Consider the following 19,802-nt stretch of genomic DNA (forward strand, 5'->3'; position numbering starts at 1 on the left):
TATCTCTTGACCTCGTGATCCACCCGCCTTGGCCTCCCAAAGTGCTGGGATTACAGGCGTGAGCCACGGTGCCCGGCCCTAGGTTTTCAAATTTAAGAATAAAAGGTTTTCTACTTTTTTACCAAAAATCTTATAATTCTCTTAAACTCTTCTATATAGTATGGTTCTGTTTCCTTTGTCACTTCAGTGTCTGTGCTTTCTCAAATGAAAATAAGTTTGCCGCTCCGCCCACCGAGGCGGGGGCCCTGCGCACCCGGCACTCTCGGAGGTCCAGGCCCCTTTCCGCCACCGCCGCCGTGAGTCCCGCAGAGCCGCGCGCGTCCCCGGCTGGGCCGAGCCGCCGGCCGACGAGCGGAGCCGCAGGCGCCCGCCGGGAGGCCATGCGAGCCAGCATCTTCCTTCTCTCCTGGACGAAAGGCTGTCGTGTCCTGGGACTTCTCTGACATCGGGAGGCTGAGGCTGTGCCAGGAAAAAGCATATTGCCAAGTGGACGCCGCCGTGCAGCGTTTTTGCTTGACACAGAAGCGGCAGCGTCTGCTGGGATAACTGGAGGAAGAAAGATGAGGCCTTAGCAGCTCTACCCCGGAAGCGAGTGTCAAGATGGCGGCTCAGAGGATCTGAGCTGCCAACTCCCGTGGCCTCCCTCGCTGCAAGTCCGAGGGGACACTGATTGAGCTGAGCAAGGACTTTTGAGAGACGAGCTTTAATGATGTCAAAGTGCCTTCTCCCAGTGCCTTGCTAGTAGACAACCCCACACCTTTCGGAAACGCAAAGGAGGTGATTGCAATCAAGGACTATTGCCCCACCAACTTCACCACGCTCACGTTCTCCAAAGGAGACCATCTCTTTGTCTTGGACACATCTGGCAGTGAGTGATGGTACTCGCACAACACCACAGAAATAGGCTACATCCCCTCCTACGTGCAGCCCTTGAACTACCGGAACTCCACACTGAGTGACAGTGGTATGATTGACAATCTTCCAGACAGCCCAGATGAAGTAGCCAAGGAGCTGGATCTGCTAGGGGGATGGACAGATAACAAAAAAGTACCAGCCAGAAAGTACAGTAATAACCCTTTCTGGAATGGGGCCCAAACCAACCCGTTTCTGAATGGGAATGCACCCGTCATGCCCAGCTTGGTTGAGCTGAATCCCAAAAGTACAGTGAATTTGCTCCTTTTTGACACGGGCACATCCTCCTTCACTGAATCCAGCTCAGCCACTATGAACAGCACTGGCAACATCTTCGATGAGCTTTCAGTCACAAACAGACTCCACACAGAGCCGCCGGTCAAGCGGAACAACCCCTGCTTCAGAAGCAAGTGCTCCTACAGTCTCTCAGAACTCTCCGTCCTCCAAGCCAAGTCTGATGCACCTACATCGTCGAGTTTCTTCACCGGCTTGAAATCACCTGCCCCCGAGCAATTTCAGAGCTGGGAGGTTTTGAATAGCTACTTATTCAGATACTGAAGACCAACTATAGTCTCCCACACTCCCCTTAAAGGGCATCGGAAGCTGGCCCGCTCTTGCCATGACCTGGACTTGCTCGGCCAAAGCCCTGGTTGGGGCCAGACCCAAGCTGTGGAGACAAACATTGTGTGCAAGTTGGACAGCTCCGGGGGGACCGTGCAGCTCCCCGACACTGGCATCAGCATCCACGTCCCCGAGGGCCACATCACCCCTGGAGAGATGCAGCAGATCTCCCTGAAAGCCCTGCTGGACCCCCCTCTAGAGCTCAACAGTGACAGGTCTTGCAGCATCAGCCCCATGTTGGAGGTCAAGCTAAGCAACCTGGAATCGAAAACCTCCATCATCTTGGAGATGAAAGTGTCAGCCGAGATAAAAAGTGACCTTTTTAGCAAAAGCACAGTGGGCCTCAAGTGCCTGAGGAGCGACTCAAAGGAAGGGCCATATGTCTTGGTCCCGCTGAGCTACAGCTGTGGGGACACAGTCCAGGCACAGCTGCACAACCTGGAGCCCTGTATGTACGTGGCTATCATTGCCCATGGCCCGAGCATCCTCTACCCTTCTACCATGTGGGACTTCATCCATAAAAAAGTCACACACATCCATCCATCCTTCAAGACAGTAGTGACCATTTTGGGGCACAACTGTGCCCCAAAGACACTCCTGGTCAGCGAGGTCACCCACCAGGCACCCAACCCTGCCCCGGTGGCCTTGCAGCTGTGGGGTAAGCACCAGTTCATTTTTCCCCAGCCCCAGGATCTCAAGGTCTGTATGTTTTCCAACATGATGAATTACAAGGTCAGAGCCAGTGAGCAGGCCAAAGTGGTGCGAGGCTTCCAGCTGAAGCTGGGCAAGGTGAGCCGCCTGATCTTCCCCATTGCCTCCCAGAATGCCAACGAGCTCTCTGACTTCACGCTGCGGGTCCAGGTGAAGGACAACCAGGAGGCCATCCTCACCCAGTTTTGCATCCAGACTCCTCAGCCACCCTCCAAAAGTGCCATCAAGCCTTCCGGGTAAAGGAGTTTTCTCAAAAAGAACGAAGTCGGGAAGATCATCCTGTCCCCGTTTGCCACCACCACCAAGTACCCGACATTCCAGGACTGCCAGGTGTCCAGCCTCAAGTTCAGCAAGTTGCTCAAGACCGTGGTGTGGCAGAACAAGAACCACTACCTGCTGGAGTACAAGAAGGGTGACGGCATCTCCCTGCTCAGCGAGGAGCGGGTCAGGCCCCCGGGGGGCAGCGGTGGACCAAGAAGTGGTACATCGGCTACTACCAGGGCAGGGTGGGCCTCGTGCAGGCCAATAATGTGCTGGTGGTGGGCAGGATGCAGCCCAGCCTGTGCTCGGGGCGCAGCCCAGCCTGTGCTCAGGGCCCAAGCTCAGCACCTCAGTGCTGCTGGCGCAGATCCTGCGGCCCTGCAAGATGTAGGTGAGGAACACCTCACCTACATCTACGCCTCCATGAGGACCCTGCTCATGGAGAACATCAGCAGCTGGTGCTCCTTTGCCGATGCCCTGGGCTACGTGAACCTGCCGCTGACCTTTCTCTGCTGGGCAGACCTGGATAGTGAGCCCGAGCAGGTGGCGTGCGTCCTGGAAAAGCTGAAGGAGGACTGCAACAACATGGAGAGCAAAGAACGGAAGTCCTTCCAGAAGGAGCTCGTGATGGCCTTACTGAAGATGGACTGCAGGGCCTGGTGGTCAGACTCATCCAGGACTTTGTGCTCCTGACCATGGCTGTGGAGGTGGCCCACCGCTGGCGGGAGCTGGCTAAGAAGCTGGCCGAGGTCTCCAAGCAGCAGATGGACACCTACGAGTCTCCCCATCGGGACAGGAATGGGTTTGTGGACAGCGAGGCCATGTGGAAGCCTGCATATGACTTCTACTCACCTGGAGCCATCAGATTAGGGACAGCTACCAGGATGTCATCCAGGAGCTGCACTTGGGCCTGGACAAGATGAAAAACCCCTTCACCAAGCTCTGGAAGCACCTCGCTGGGACTCTGATCTTGGTGAACTCCCTGGACATTCTGAGAGCAGCCGCCTTCAGCCCCGCGGACCAGGATGACTTTGTGATTTGAATGGGTCCCCTCCCCTCCTGCTGCTCTGGAGTGCAAGCCCTCGTCCGCCCTGGGTGCCCTGCCGTGACCGCAGAGCTGAAGAGGGAGGAAGGGGCGGCTGCCTTAACAGATTTAGGGTCTGCCAGCTGGACCTACACCCATAATGTGCCGCCCTTCTTCATCAAGGGAGAGGTCTGAAGGGACTTGCTACCGCAGGTCATTGCCAGTCGCATAGCTTTCTATTTGTTAAGTGTAAATTTAAATTGGAAATCATTTTTTTAAAGAATGGGGGGAAGGGATTGATGAGAAAGGTGGTATCTAATTTTTTTATGGACCATAAAGGTTTAAAAGAAAATAGGGGCACAGGCTATTGAGGTTTTTATGTTGTTACAGGCCTTTTTAAATTATGTTAGGGATGTACATAGGTATTTAAAGGTCACTGGGGGCATTTCTGATTCCCGGCCACACTTTGCATTTCAACACTCAGACCGGAAAGACACTTGTTTGGTTGTTGGACCTCTTTCACTCCCTACACGTAAGAAGGTGAATCGCGTGGGGAAAAGTGGCTTTTCAGTAAACTGGTACAGGTCACACCCATTCTTTCTGAGAAGGCCCGAGGTCCTGCTCCCTCCTCGGATTTGACTATCCTCAGTGCTTTGCCTCATGCATAGTAAATGGCCATCCACAGAACGTGTGACTCTTTGGTGAGCTTTAGTGGGCAGAGGGAAGTCCTCCTAATATATTAACATTTAGGTGCCGTGAGCTGTTTCTGCCGGTAGATTAGAAAGCAGCCAGGAGTTGACAGTCTTTAGTGCCCCTGCGGGTGTGCAATTAGTCCTTCACAAGAGCAGTGCCATTTGAGAGAGGTGGTCCCTGCTGCTACCAGGCTATTGTCCTGTTTCTTCCTGGAGTCAAAGCAGTGCTTCCCATCGAGTTTGCCACCTCTTCTGTGGACAGGAAGAAAACTTAACGATGGAACCAGAGCCTTGGTGGCCACCGACTCTCGTGTTTGTTGCAGATGCTTTGGTTGGCCTCACAGGCAACGCCTTATGCTGATGTGCGGAGGTGCCAGCTACCATTTGCCAAACTCTGCATTTCATTTCATCTAAGGCTTAACCCCTCTTCCCTCCCGGTGTACCTGTGTCCCCTCGGAAAGAAGTAATCGTTTAGATGAAACTGTCTTTTGTACAATCTAAAGATCATCTGAGCAAGATGACCGTTTTGTAGAAACGAACATGTGTCTCACATAAAATCAGGAACTTGGCAAAGTGTGGCATTGATAACTGGGGTGCAGACATGCTGTGTGAATTTCATAACACATGGTAGATGTCACATCTTAGAAGGGAGCAGCAGGCAGGACTGATTCCTGGCAAATCAGTAGAGTGCGGTGAGCCCCAGCAACATGTCAGGACATACCCGGTGTGTCTGCTATTGTCAGGGGCCATTTGGGATCCCAAATCTCATTCTCTAAAACTGCTTTCTTGAAACACGCTACTTCCTTAGTATAATCAATGTATACTCCCTTATTGGCCTGAAATGTTGTATAGCTACTTATTCAGATACTGAAGACCAACTGACTGAAAAAAAGAACCAACACTAGCTATTGTATGCTGCAAGAACCAGGACACACAATTCCCCAGTCATCCCACAATACAACCTTCCACTGTGCTTCTCAACTCAACCCCATAATTTCTCCCAGAGATCATCCATCACCTTTTCCCCAAAGAGGAAACAAAACCAGTTGCACCTTAAACCATAGATATTTTTCCTCGTGGGCTTGAAAGAGTTTCCTATGCAACGTGTCTTGTAGCACAAATAAAATTCTACAAAAGTTGCAGTAAATTTTATTTGGATATTTTAACCTGTTAAATGTGTGTGTATTTTCTGTACCCAACCAAACTTTCAATAAAACAAAAATAAAACCTAATGTAAGTATTAAAAAATAAGAAAAGTTTGCCCCCAACCCACCTCTCCTAGTAGATAAGATGGATAGACAGATGATAGATAGATAGATAGATAGATAGATAGATAGATAGATAGATAGATAGATAGATAGATAATAGATAGATGGATGATAGAGTTTGGATGTCTGTCCCCTTCAGTTTTCTTACTGAAATGTAATCCCCTGTGTTGGAAGTGAGGCCTGGTGGGAGGTGTTTGGGTTATAGGCACAGATTTGGTGCCATCCTTGTGGTAATGAGTGAGTTCTCATTCTGTGAGTTCACCTGAGACCTGGTTGTTTAAAAGAGTGTGGCATCTCCCACCCCTCTCTCATTTGCTCCCCCTTTGCCTTTTGCCACGATTGTAAACCTCCTGAGGCTTCACCAGAAGCAGATGCCAGCACTATGCTTTCTGTACAGCCTGCAGAACCATGAGCTAAAATAAAACCTTTTTTCTTTATAAATTATTCTGTTTCAAGTATTCCTTCACGGCAATGAAAAAATGGCCTAACGTGTGTGTGTGTGTGTACATGTCTATATATGTATATATACTTCTAGCTTTGGGGATTGTATATCAATACTACCACAACTTTTCCTCAAGTCTAATTGGTTTAATGTATTTATTTTTAAAATAACAAAAATGATGTAAAATTCAAAAATAATCCCACAATGATATATAAATAGCCTCAATATTATTTTCTAAACACATATAAAATATAAAATAGATGGGAGAATGCAATACATAGTTTTATAAACCTTGTTTTCCACTTATATATCCCAAACTATTTTATATTAATAATAGTACATATGGATACTTTTTAACCCATATCTCATTTGCTGGCAGGTCAGACCCCCAGTACTCCTCCCAGGACCCTTACCCCAGCTCCCACCCAGTCCAGGGGAATTGAAAGAACCAGGTGGGGCAACCAGAGACTTGGGTCCCTCTGGTGGGCTGGAGTCAAGTGGGCATGGTTGGTGGGGGTTGGAAGGACCAAGAGCTCAGATCCCACAACTTGTTCAACAGCTGCCTTCCCCAGAGAATATGTGGGACTCCTGGAAGGGGGATGCCTTATTTAGGTACCAATTTCGTTTCTTTCTTTTTTTTTTTTTTTTTTTTTTTTACAGATTTTAAATTATTGAACTTTATGTACAAAATCGTTTGATTTCACATAAACATTTAATGTAAAAACAATGTTCTTTTAAACTGAATTTTTTTTTGCATCTACTGTACCATTCAAATGCTTTATCATCTTACATGATTTTTTCAAAATCTTATCAAGGGTACATATAGAAAACCATTTTTTTAAATAGAAACAAAGGGATTTTTTTCAGCTTTTATGATGACATAAAAAGTTTACTCAACAGAAGTAATTTTATTACTATTTGGGGGAGGGAATCACCAACTTTTTGTGCAAACACTGCTAGCCTTCTTTTAAGCATTAAGAGCATAACTCCTTAAGAAATGACATAAGCAATAATTCTACACCTACATCTCCCCTAAAATAACCTATTTTGTTTTTTACATATGTGCACAGCTTTAACAAATTAAAGCCCGAGATAAATGCTCAAGATCTACTATCCAGTCGCAAAATCAGAGTTTACTAGAACTTATCATTTGGAGAGTTTACAAATCAAGGAATCTGTAATGAAAGCTGCAGTTTCCCTCTTTCCTGTTTTTTTTTTAACACAAAAATCAGTGACTAAGAACTTAATACTGGATGACAAATCACATCCACACTATTCGTTAAATAGCCTCACAGTTAAACACATCTTAAAGACCAATCAAATCAGTCTTTACATTTTATAAATTTCTGAAGACACCATTAGAAAGCTTATATATCCCTTCATTAAACAAAATAGGGAACTGCATCTGATGATGGTGGAATGAAATTTTAAAATTAAAAATACCTGTATTTACAGCAGCATTGATCCTTTATAAATAAAGAATATGAAAATGCAGTATCTTTAAGGATAATAAAAAATTGAGGTGATGTTACTCAACCAGAGTGCTCGCAGTTGGAATAAAAACCTATTGGTGCTTGTTAATGTGCCAGTAGTGAAACCACTTTCTGTTGGAGAAAATCCAACTGCAAATATGTGCGTGAAACACATATAACACAGGGCAAAATTGCTCAAAATGATTCAAGTCAGCTTATCTGCATTGGATATTCTATTCATGAAACACATTACAAAGACATTCTTGCAAAGAAATAAAAGGTATAACAGTTTCACTCTTATAAAACACTTCTCCCCTCATAAGTGACATCTTAAAATCTCAAACATGTTCTTCCCTTGGTGTGCAATCCTAATTTAAAGACATGAACAGCTTTATTTTCCATGTGATTATCAAATTTAAAAAAAATCAAAACAAGCAAAATGTTCAAGTTTTAAAAAAGAAAACGTCCTGGGTGAGCAATGCACTAAAATTATCCACATGAAAACAAATGGTCAGTAATCTCATAAACCAACATAGCATTTCACTGTCAACAATGTGAAAAATTAATATCTTCTCAAACAGGCATAAGATGAAGAAGTGCTATTTTTAAATTGTAAAATGAATTTGTGTAATATAAAATATCCTACATTATAATTTTTCATTCCAAATTGATAAATGATTTCAAAAACAAGGATTAAAGTTTGATTGCAAATAGTAATGCAATATAATTTCATTAAAATCTTTCAATTTCTATTTTTCTCCTTTTTTGTAGTTGATACCTAAAGACTTCAATTTCTAAAGGCGAACCATTCCAATTTTCCCTCCCCAAGAAACTCTCACAATTACAAAGTAGAAAAACAGCCAGTTATAAATGCAAAAAACATTATAATTTAAATATGTGAAATAATTTCTATAGTACCAATTCAACATATTTGATAACTGAATGTAAAAACACTTTCTTTGAAATACTGCTTTTCATGCTTAAACTACAGAATGTTTCAAGACATCAAAAAAACTGATATACATATAATGCTGCATAATGAAGTAGAACCTTGATACAAATATCCTTGTTGAAATCATTTACTTCATCTAACAGTGCCTGTTTGGAACCTATGTTTAAAAAGAAAAAGAAAAACATTCTTCTTGGAGGATGAATTCCCTAAAATGCAATTTCAGTGTCTGTCCATAATATGGGGTTAGATCTTTTCAGAGTTTTTTTTTTTTTTTTTGCTCTGTTTTGAAAACCCTGAGACACTGTTTCCAAAGCTTTCTCTTTTGAATTAACTTCACTAAATCCATTTGCTGTCCCATTTTGTTCTTCAATTATTTATTCGTTTGCAGGGGAAGCAGATTCACCCTTTTCTAATTTTTGCTGCATTTCACGGAGCTTGGTAACAGCTTTATCTATTGACATTATGCTAATAAGATTAAAGTCATGCATGCTGACTAGATGAAGCATGAAGTTTCAACATAAATCCTTCTTAATTATTTTCTGTCCATACTTTTCTACAAACAGCATACAGGCATGATTCATTTGTCAGCAATAAACCCATGCTTCATGACATGGTGATTCCAGAGTTTCATCACTTCTTTCTCTCCTTCGTTAACATCAGAAAATTCTTAAATTTGTATAATGGTTTTTTCTCTTAGCCATTCAGGATCTTTTTCATCTTCACTATCTAATTCCATTTCTTGTGGACGGAGAGGTAAGCAGGTATCACTATGGATATACAGACGATTGTGGCCACTACTATATGTTCTTTGCTGTTCTACTTCTCCATCTTCAGATTCAAGAAATTCAGACATGCTTGCTTTTGTTCATTTTGGCCTGCACACAAGAATGTGTGTCATAGGTGTTCTGTTAACTGGTCCATTGTGACTAAAAGCAAATCCAGGTTGGCAATGAATATCCTGAGGATTTCCTGCGTAGGAGCCATCATAACACTCATTGATAGAAACATCTATCCTAGCACCTTTTGGATGATAAAACATAATCGAAGATAAATCTGCTATGGCAGAGTTTAAGATGCTTGAGTAAACTAAAGTTTGTGGCAGTTCAGAGTGCACCAAGGGCAATGTAGGTCATCTCGCTTCAGTTTGCTGTCTAGTATTGTTGTTATAAAGAAACTGATAAAATATTCTTAATTTTTGTCGGTTTTCATTTGGAGTATCCTTTTCTTGTTTGTAGATCTGTAGTCAATGATTCTTTAAGAGCAATAGGTTGAGTAGGTTTAACTGAACCAGGCTTGTTTTCCTGATGGAGACTCTCTGAATTTCTAGTGGCAAGAGGTTTGGCAATAGGAGCTGTAGATTTATCATTTGTCTCTCCTGTCCAACGAAGAGTACACTGCAACGTAGGTCCCTGAGAAAATGTTTCAAATGAAGGCAGCCTCTTCCCATCAAGAATAGTCTCCCAGGTTGCTCTTTTCTTGCTTATTGGACATTCTTCCATTTCCTGCATGGCTACTTCATGGCTACTTCATATTCCCCATCTAAAAGCTGTAAGCGCCTGTTTTTATCAAATACTGTCATTTGTGCAACAAATGTCTTTTCCTTATCCTCACGATTTTGTTTTCTTCGGGCTGGAAGCTCGTCATTGACATCAATATTTTCATTGGTTTCTCCATTAATCATTCCATTAAATTCTCTTCTTCCTGGACGAGTCACTCTAAATAGCAATGAGTAAGACTTCACCATATGGCTGTTACTAGGTTCAAATTCATTACTGGAAACTGCGAGGGACGGGAAATTTCCAGGTTTTGTTTGATTGAGGTCAGGATTCAAAGGCACCTGCTTTTTACCTGTGGGAACTTGCCTTATTAGACAACTTACATCTTTTCTTTTTTTGTGGCAAACTTTCACAAGCAGGACTTCCAGGGTAACAGAATTTTGTTCATTTTCTGAGTTTTGTGATGGCTTATCATTTTTGTGGAAGAAGCCAGTAAATGTAAGCTGCAAATGGGCTGACAAGCTATGAGATTCTTGCTCTCCTTTCATTTTCTCTACTTTTGATAACATATCATCAACTTTAAATGTTTTCCTTTTGATGTTTGTTCTGGAGTTTCTTTTTTTTCTTCTTCTTCTTCTTCTTTTTTTTTTTTTTTTTTTGAGACGGAGTTTCGCTCTTGTTACCCAGGCTGGAGTGCAATGGCGCGATCTCGGCTTACCGCAACCTCCGCCTCCTGGGTTCAGGCAATTCTCCTGCCTCAGCCTCCTGAGTAGCTGGGATTACAGGCACGCACCACCGTGCCCGGCTAATTTTTTTGTATTTTTTATAGAGACGGGGTTTCACCATGTTGACCGGGATGGTCTCGATCTCTTGACCTCGTGATCCACCCGCCTCGGCCTCCAAAGGCGAGGGATTACAGGCGTGAGCCACCGCGCCCGGCCCAAGCGAGAGTTCTGTGCAAAAATATTGGCGCTATGAGATTCCGAGTTGGAAGAAATCTATAGATCTGTGTTGGCTTCTCAAAGGCCTGGAGGAAAAGCTCGTGGTCTGCCTGGACGGGCTTCATTTTCGGCTTCTTCACTGGTAACACCGCGGCCCCCGCCGCTGCCGCCGCGGAGGAGGAGGAGCGAGTAACTACCACCGCCTCCGCAGCCCCCGCCGCCGGATTTGTTGCCCGAAGCCGTCGCCGCTGCCGCCACCGCCGCCAAAACCCCGAAGCCGCCTCTCCCGGACCCTGCGCTGGGCCCCGAGCCGCCCCCGCCCCGACTGCCGTGCTTCCGAGGCGCCATCGCGGTTCCTTCCTCCACAACGCCCCCCCCGCCCCCGGCAGCTACCCGCCGGCGGCCCCGGAGAGTAAGCGCCTGCAATACCAACTGCGCGCCCCAGCAGGCTCCGGCGACAGAGAGGGGAAGAGAGGGGAAGGGAAGGGAGGAGAGGAGGGAAGAAGGGAGGGAAAAAAAAAAAGTCAGGTACCAGTTTCTTAATGGTGCCAACCCCATGGTGCTGAGGGTCTCCATTCACCTTCCTGCCCACCTCATGTTCCCTCCAGGGATGGAGGAACTGCAGGCCCAGCTGGAGAAGGAGCTGGATGTATGGACATCAGAGCCCTCAGGAGGCCCAACGGTGAAATGGGGTGGGCTAGCATCAAAGATACCGCTGCAGGACCCACTGTGGGCCTGGCTTGCTGCGGGTCAGCAGGGAGGGATTCAGCAGAAGTCCTGGGGGATCCTGGGGAAGCTCAGCTGCACGGCTTCCTCCCGCATGCTGTGGAGGGAGGGTGTGCAAGGTGGAATGGTTGATAGAAACAGGGTCAAATGAAGAAACGTGACTGGGCCTTAGTACTGGGGATTCAGGCAGTGTACCGAGTAAAGGAATCAGGGTCAGAGTGCTGTGGCTGATAATAAGGAATCAACATAGAACAACAGAGAGAAAGTGCATGAAATTACAGGGCAGATAGGCTTGGATGTGAACCCTGGTTCTGCTATTTGTACGCTTTGTGACCTCAGGCAAAACGGCCAACCTCTCTGATTATCTGTTTCCTCTTCTGTAAAATTCAGGCTCATTCAACTATGTATAAGAATTATAAGGCCAGGCACAGTGGCTCATGCCTATAATCCCAAGACTTTGGGGGGATGAGGCAGGATGATTGTCAGGAATTCCAGGTTAGCCTGGCTGAGGTAGGATGAGGCCAGGAATTCCAGGTCAGCCTGGTCAAGATGGTGAAACCCTATCTCGGTAAAAAATACGAAAATTAGTCCCTGTAATTTTTTGTGTGGCTGCATACACCTATAGTCCCAGCTACTCTGGAGGCTGAGGTGGGAGGATCATTTGGGTCCAAGGAAGTCAAGGCTACAGTGAGCTGTTGTGATCCTGCTGCTTGCACTCCAGCCTGGGCAACAGAGTAAGACCCTGTCTCAAAAAAAAATTATATAAGACAATAAGCACATGCTTCCCTACTTGGTACAAAGTAGGTGATGGAGACAAGTTAGTTTCCTTCTCTCTCTTCTCCCCTGGAAGAATCAGAGTAGACAGAATATGCCTTTTACTGATAGCAGCCCTTGCCCTCTTCCCCCATCCAGGGAGGCACACTGTTTGAAGCTGACTTCTTGCTGGATGGGATCAAGGCCAAAGTCATTCTGTGTAGCCAGCAGCATCTGGCTGCCCCTCTGGTCGTGCTGAAACTGCATCCTGATGGAAAGTTCTTGCCCGTGGTCATCCAGGTGAGAGGACTTGAGATTTCTGCTCCCAGTATCTGGCCTTCTTAGCTCAGCCCTTATCGAAATTTAATAGGCACCCACTATCTGCAAAGGCACTGTGCTAAGGCACTGGGGTAGACATTAAAGGAGGAAATAGGCAAAGTCTGTAATTTGAAGGCCCTGCAGTATAGCTGGAGAGAAAGACTGGGGCAGTCTGAAGAAGCTCCGGTACTGAGGAAGTCCCTGAGGACAGAGACAGCCCAGGAGGGATCAGGGGAGGTGGGGTGTCATGAGCCTTGAAGGAGGGCCAGGACTCAAACAGGACAGAGGAGAAGGATTTGTCCTCAGGGGCAAGATGGATTGGGCAGAGAGGCTGAGGCAGAGGAGTTAGAAGATTTCTAGGGGGCAGTTGGACTAGGGGCCAGACTATGCCAGGCTAAGGAGTGTGACGTGGGAAGCTGGAGAAGGCTGTGATGAAATGTGCTGTGGACTTTGGGAGGCCAAAGCAGGCGGATCACCTGAGGTCAGGAGTTTGAGTTGAGCCTGGTCAACGTGGTAAAACCCGCCTCTACCAAAACTACAAAATTAGCTGGATGTAGTGGTGCATGCCTGTAATCCCAGCTACTCGGGAGGCTGAGGTAGGAGAATCACTTGAACCCAGGAGGCAGAGGTTGCAGTGAGCTGAGATTGTGCCACTGCACTCCAGCCTAGGCAACAGGACAAAACTCCATCTCATTTAAAAAAAAAAAAAAAGAAAGAAATGTGCTGTGGGCACACCGTATAGGCAGTTGTGTTTAGGTTGGGTTGGAGAGGGGAGATGCTAGAAACAGGAATTAGGGCAACATGCTCTAGCACTTGCCCCTAGAGGAGGTGGGCTCAGATGTGGGTAGTGACCATCAGGATGGAGAGGACAGGTGGATGTGAGTGCAGAGGGAAATCAAGGAGGGAGGAAAGGTAAGCCAGGCCAGGTGTCTGCAGAAATAACATAAATAAAGAGGACAGGGAGCTCGCGTAGGCTTCCGCCTAGCCAATGTTGAGATAACAGGAAGGTATTTAAATTGACAGGCAGCTGAGAACTAGAGATTCGTTCAGTCATTTGTGTAAAGCTGGGGCTAAAAGATGAGATTTTGAGAAAAGCACGTGGGATAAAGGAAGCAGGCAGTTTGAATCTTGTCCACACTGTGGGGACTGAAATGGGAAGTGGAGGCTGGAGAAGGCACTAGAAGAGCAGTTTCTGCAGAACGTAGGAGGCAGAGCAGCTTGCAGGATGCTAATGTCCCGAGTGGGTAGGAAAGAAAGGGAAAGAAATGGTAGCTGTAGGGAGTGGCAGCTGTGAGATGGAGAAAGGGAAGCACATTTGGAGGACTAAGGGAGAGGTTAAACATGCAAGGGACGGGGGTCGCTGAGCACCTGGCACTCACCCCTTCTCTCCTCACACCTTGTTCCTGTTCCAGCTCCAACATAGGATCCCAGCCACCTCTGCTTCTCTTGCCCATGAATCCTGCAATGGTCTGGCTTCTGGTCAAACACTGGGCCCATAGCTCTGACTTCCAGCTCCATGAGCTACAGTCTCATCCTATGAGGGGACACTTGGTGGCAGAGGTCATTGCTGTGAACACCATGAGGTGCCTTCAGTACATCCTGTCTTCAAGGTAACACCTTATTCCCTTCTTTCTGGCAGGCCTCTATCTCTGCCCCCAGGGCATGTTCCCGCCTCAAGAGGCTCTCTCTCTGAGGAGTCTCAGGTTATGGAAAAAACCAAGGCATGGAAGATGTGAGAGGAAAAGAGTGCAAGCATGGCTGACCATGCATTTTTCAAAGGGGATATCATCTTCCATGGGGGTGGGAATCATTCTTGGGGAGCAGCAAAAAAAAAATGTTACTCTTTACGTGCAAAGCACAGATATTGGTACAGCACATAAACAGTACATGCAAATCACCAAGGATTCCATCCAATAAGAGGAAACTATGCAAATAATATACAAAGATTTTTATCCAGCCAGTCATTTATCAGTTCTAAAATAGTGATACTAGCCAGTTAGAGGGGCTGAGACCAACAACAGTTGCCTGGTTTATTACAGACCATTAGAGTAAAGTATTTACTTAACATGTATTGGGTGCCTCCTGTGTGACAAGAACCATTCTAGATGCTAGCAGTAAGCAAGATACTTGAGGTCCTGATCTTTTAAGATTTTCATTTTCAGCAAAGGCAAACAGACAATAGAGATTATATTGTAACATATCAGCTGTGGTAGGTGCAATGCAGAGAATCAAAGGAGGGTGATGTGATGGCACGTTTAGATTGGGTGGTCAGAAGAGGCTCCCTTGAAAAAGATGACATTGAGAATGTGACTGTCAGAAGCTAACCTTGAAATGACCAAGGTGGGGCACAGTGTTCCAGGCAGAGGGAACAGCTTGTGCAGGATTGAGGTGGAATGAGCTCGGCTTCTTTCGGTCTTTGAAGAATGGGCAAGGTCAGGTAAATTGACCTGCCCTGCCTCCAGAGTCAGAAAGAAGAGTAACCTAGATCTCTCTTTCTCTCCCATACCTGGTTGAAAACTCTCATGTTGGAAACCAGTGGCTGAAGAAGGTAAGCATAATGGATAAAGGGGAGAGGAAGGAGCCAGGGCTGTGGAGACGGGCAGTGGTTGACCATCCATTCTCAATGGGGCAACAATGTCCTCCAAGGGATGAGGTTGGTTGGAAAGCGTGTGTGAAAAATCTTACTATTTTTATGTACAAATCACAAATGTAATGTAATACATAAATGGATGTACAGTATATATGTAGCATTAAAATTTTATGAGGTGGGCTCAGAAATGGAAAAAAAAGGTCTCAAAAGGGTACTTAGGCCAGGTGCAGTGGCGCATGTCTGTAATTCCAGCACTTTGGGAGGCTGAGGCAGACGGATCACTTGATGTCAGGAGTTTGAGACCAGTCTGACTAACATGGTAAAACCTCATCTCTACTAAAAATGCAAAAATTAGCTGGGCGTGGTGGTGGGCACCTGTAATTCCAGCTACTTGGGAGGCTAAGACAGGAGAATTGTTTGAACCCAGGAGGCAGAGGTTGCAGTGAGCCGAGATCGTGCCACTGCACTCCAGCCTGGGTGACAAGAGCGAGACTCCATCTCTAAAAAGAAAAAAAAAAGGATGACTTATTGAATGATAATGGAAAAAAAAGTTGAGAAACTTTAGTCTAGACCTGTGAAAAAAATATGAAAAGAAAGGAGAATGATGTCTTTCAGTTATCATAAAGCACTAAGTCAGTGGTTTCTGGAACATTTTAGTCAATGCAAATCAACTAAAAACTTGGTGGTCTATTTGTATTTTTATTTCTTTATTTTTAACTTTTAGTTTCAGAGGTATATGTGCAGGTTTGTTATATAAGTAAATTGTGTGTCACAGGGGTTTGGTGTACAGATGATTTTGTCACCCAGGTAATAAACATGTTACCCGATAAGTAGCTCTGGGATCCTTCCCTCCTCCCACCCTCCACCTTCAGGTAGATGTTGGTGTCTGTTGTTCCCTTCTTTATCCATGTGTATTCAGTGTCCCTTTAGCTCCCACTTATAAGTGAGAACATGCCATATTTGGCTTTCTGTTCCTGTGTTAGTCCATTTAGGATTATGGCCTCCAGCTCCATCCGTGTTGCTGCAGAAGACATAATCTTGTTCTTTTCTATGGCTGCCTGGTATTCCATGGTGTATATGCACCACATTTTCTTTATTCAGTCTATTGTAGATGGGCATTTAGGTTGATTCCTTGTCTTTGGTATTGTGAATACTGCTGTGATGAACATAAACATGCATGTGTCTTTATGGCAGAACAATTTCTATTCCTTTGGGTATATATCCAGTAGTGGGATTGCTGGGTTGAATGATACTTCTGAAAACTCACTGTTGAGAGGTACTGAACTTTAAGTCTGTGATTTTTCTGAAGACCTGGTACCCTTCCTGTTTGTCAACCTCTATTTCCTGCAAGTACCTGTGCAGCTTTCTTCTGACCTTGCCCTTCCCTGCTTTTTTCCCTCTAGCTTATAATTCCCCACCTGCAATACACCTTGGAAATTAACATCCAGGCCAGGACTGGGCTGGTCTCCAACATAGAAGTTTTTGACCAGGTATGGGGAGAGAAAGGGAGATTCTAGGTCACTCTTCTTTCTGAATCTGGACCCAGGGCTGGTTGATTCACCTGACCCTGCCCATCCTTGCTCCTCAGATGGTGACTGGTGAGGAAGGAGCTGCCTTTGGAGCTGCTCAAGTGAGCTGGAGCCCTGCTAACCTAGCTCCTGTCCCCCTGATGACTTGGCTCACCAAGGCTTCCTGGGAATCAAGTCTTCCTTCTTTGCCAAGATGCACTGTGGCTCTGGGAAATCCATCTTTCACAAGCAGGAAGGCCATTAGGGGTGGAGAAGAGGTCTAGGAGAGCAGAAGGTCTGTGTCTAGTTGAGGGCCTGGGACCCTGACATGGCCATGTGAGCAGGAGCAGAGCTGGATTCAGCACCCTGGCCCTGCCCTGTTGGCCAACAGGTATATGGAAGGAATCGTGAGTCTCCACTGTAAGACAGACATGGCTGAGAATGATGACCCAGAGCTGCAGACCTGGTGTTGAAAGATCACTGAAATCGGGCTGCCCAGGTCCAAGGTAGGAGGAGCCCCTGCCTGGAAATCTCAGACACAAAACACAAGAGACCTCCCCGGAATCCTCTGTGCTTCTGTGAAATCTTCCAGAAGCATTTCTAACACCTATGAAAACTCCAAAGGCCTTCTCAGATTTCATTCCCTCTCAGCTGGAGACAGGTCCCCATCCTATACACTGAGAACCCCTTAGGTGTCTGATGCAGCGGAACCAGTGGTTGTTTGTAAATGTTTAACAACTGACTCTCAGGAAATAAAAAGTCCCAATTTGTAACATTCGTACATTTCCATGGCATAAATATTCCTACTCTGGCTACTAAGGTATTGTTGACCAGCTCGCTAAAAACCTTAACATCATTGACTGACTCTTGTGAGCCAGTATGAGTCAGCACCAGCATCCCACTGAGTGGGACTCTCCCAGCAGAGCTCCCACTCCCACACCCCAGCCTGCTGTTATGGTAATTCCCACAAGAGTTACTGAGTGTTCCCGCCACTCTTTCTCTCACCCCTCTTGTTCTCCTCTCTCTGCCTCATTCTCTGAGCTTGGCTCTACTCCTGGCTTCACAGCTTCTAACTCTCCCCACCCCTTGAAGGGTTTCCTGTCTCTTTACAGACTTGGGACCAGGTATGCCACTTTGTCACCATGTGTATCTTTACCTGCACTGGCCAACACTCCTCTGTCCACCTGGGTCAGGTACTTAGCAGAGATGAACAGCTGGGAATTTGGGGCCTGGGGTGAGGGAGGAATTTGTGTGCACAGGGTTCACAAGGTTTTCATGCTTAGCAGATATTGACTCTAGATCCTGACTTTCCTTAGCTGGATTGGTACATTTGGGTCCCCAATGCACCCTGCATGATATGGCTACCCCTGCCGACCACCAAGGATGCAATGCTGGAGACAGTGATGGCGACACTGCCCAACTTCCATCAGGCTTTTCTCAAGATGTCCATCACTTAGCAACTGGGCAGATGCTAGTCCATTATGGTGAGAGCTGAGTGCCCAGGGCCCTGAGGGAAGGAGGCAGCCATAGGGCCATGTGGCACCCTAAACTCTGGGTCTTTTCCTCTCCATCCCACATGGGTGTGAGCCAGCATAAGGAGAGTATTTTTCAGGCCCTGGGCCTAAGGCTGTGCCACAGAAGTTCAGAGAGGAGCTGGCTGCCCGGGATAAGGAACTGAGATCTGGAATGCAAAGCAGGACATGCCCTACACGTACCTGTGGCCCAGCCTGGTGGAAAACAGGATGGCCATCTGAGCATCACCAGCCTTTGATTATCTCAGTTGCCCTCCACCCAAGCTACAAGCATACCCCTAGGTGGTTTCAGTCCTGCCCTCCCAAGCCCCATACTCTTCTCATGTCCCACCCTCCCTTAAAGGGACACCTTTCCATGGTCTCTGCATGCAGTGAACACATTTTACTGTAGAGGCATCACCTGGGGCCTTATTCCTCCCTCCTTTCCTTTGTTGCTTCCTCCCTTTCTCCTTCTTCATTCAGATCTATAGGGCCAATAACAGCCACAATTACATAAACCATTTCAAGGATAGAATAGGGAGATAATACATATTATTTGATACCTTTTATTAATCAAATATGATTTTTTTTGAGACAGGGTCTCACTCTGTTGTCCAGGCTAGAGTGCAGTGGTGCCATCACCACAGCTCACTACAGTCTCATCTTTTGGGCTCAAGTGATCCTCTCACCTCAGCCTCCTGAGTAGCTGGGACTACAGGCTCATGCCACCATGCCCAGCTAATTTTTTTTTTTCTTTTTTTTTTTTTTTTTTTTGTAGAGACAGGTCTCACTACGTTACCTGGGCCAGAAATAAGATTTTGAACCCAAATTGAGTTTAATAATAACAAAAAAAAGTTTAGACTAATGATAGAAAAGAACTAGAACTGAATTATTTTAGCAAAAGAATATAGAGCATCAAAAAAACATCTCTAGGTTCACATGCTTGATGTGGTAAAGAATAAAAAGGTTTTTAAAAATTAAAAAAACATTTTCCCTTTCTAACTGTATAGGATTTAACTTGTGCCCTGAAGCCAGGCACACTACAAAGCAAACCATTAACACAGTGAGTCCCAATAATTTTTGACTCCTAAGATTTTCATTTAATGGCTCACTTACAGCATTCTAAAGGAAAGTCAGCTGGTTGAACTGAAGAAGCTGCCCCTGGCTGGAGATACTCAGCCTCAGAACTTCAGCCTGACACATCCATGCCTTAACCCCTCTGCAGCTCACCAGCTGGGAAGCTCCCAATTACTAACATTAGCTGGAAAAAGACTAAAAATTTCATTATTATCAAAATGAGTACAACAAGGCATTTAGTGAGCTCCAACTTCTGTATTTCATTAAAATTTGGGGAAAATAAACTTGGAAGTTTTATTTCTTAATCTGATAATCTGTGGGTATTTTAAAACAGAAACTAAGATTATACACAAACTGAAAGTATTCCTATATAATAGGATAAAGTTGCTTCTTGCCTCTGATTCTATTTAATTACACAGAAGACATACTGGTGATGCTTGGTCTGATTTTTTTTTTCTAAAAAGAAACAAAGTCTCACTTAGTCACCCAGGCTGGAGTGCAGTGGCTCAATCATAGTTCACGGCAGC

At 45.7% G+C, this 19,802-nt stretch overlaps 1 protein-coding gene and 3 pseudogenes across 1 annotated transcript in view; 2 read left to right on the forward strand and 2 right to left on the reverse strand.

The window, feature by feature from the left end:
- Nucleotides 1–19,802, forward strand: part of LOC105725070 (zinc finger protein 679) — a 185,074-nt gene that overhangs the window by 101,079 nt on the left and 64,193 nt on the right. The window contains exons 3-4 of the mRNA XM_064361569.1: nt 12,431–12,571; nt 14,002–14,199. Coding sequence (XP_064217639.1) covers nt 12,543–12,571; nt 14,002–14,199 — 227 coding nt within the window. The 5' untranslated portion in view covers nt 12,431–12,542. The remainder of the gene's footprint in view (nt 1–12,430; nt 12,572–14,001; nt 14,200–19,802) is intronic.
- LOC105724453 (SH3 domain-binding protein 4-like) lies at nt 601–3,620 on the forward strand (annotated as a pseudogene).
- LOC135268645 (polycomb protein SUZ12-like) lies at nt 9,427–10,462 on the reverse strand (annotated as a pseudogene).
- LOC105724432 (polycomb protein SUZ12-like) lies at nt 10,765–11,140 on the reverse strand (annotated as a pseudogene).

This window comes from Aotus nancymaae, unplaced genomic scaffold, assembly GCF_030222135.1.
Source record: "Aotus nancymaae isolate 86718 unplaced genomic scaffold, 86718_ANA_hifiasm-v0.15.2.pri h1tg000041l, whole genome shotgun sequence".
NCBI classification, from domain to species: domain Eukaryota; kingdom Metazoa; phylum Chordata; class Mammalia; order Primates; family Aotidae; genus Aotus; species Aotus nancymaae.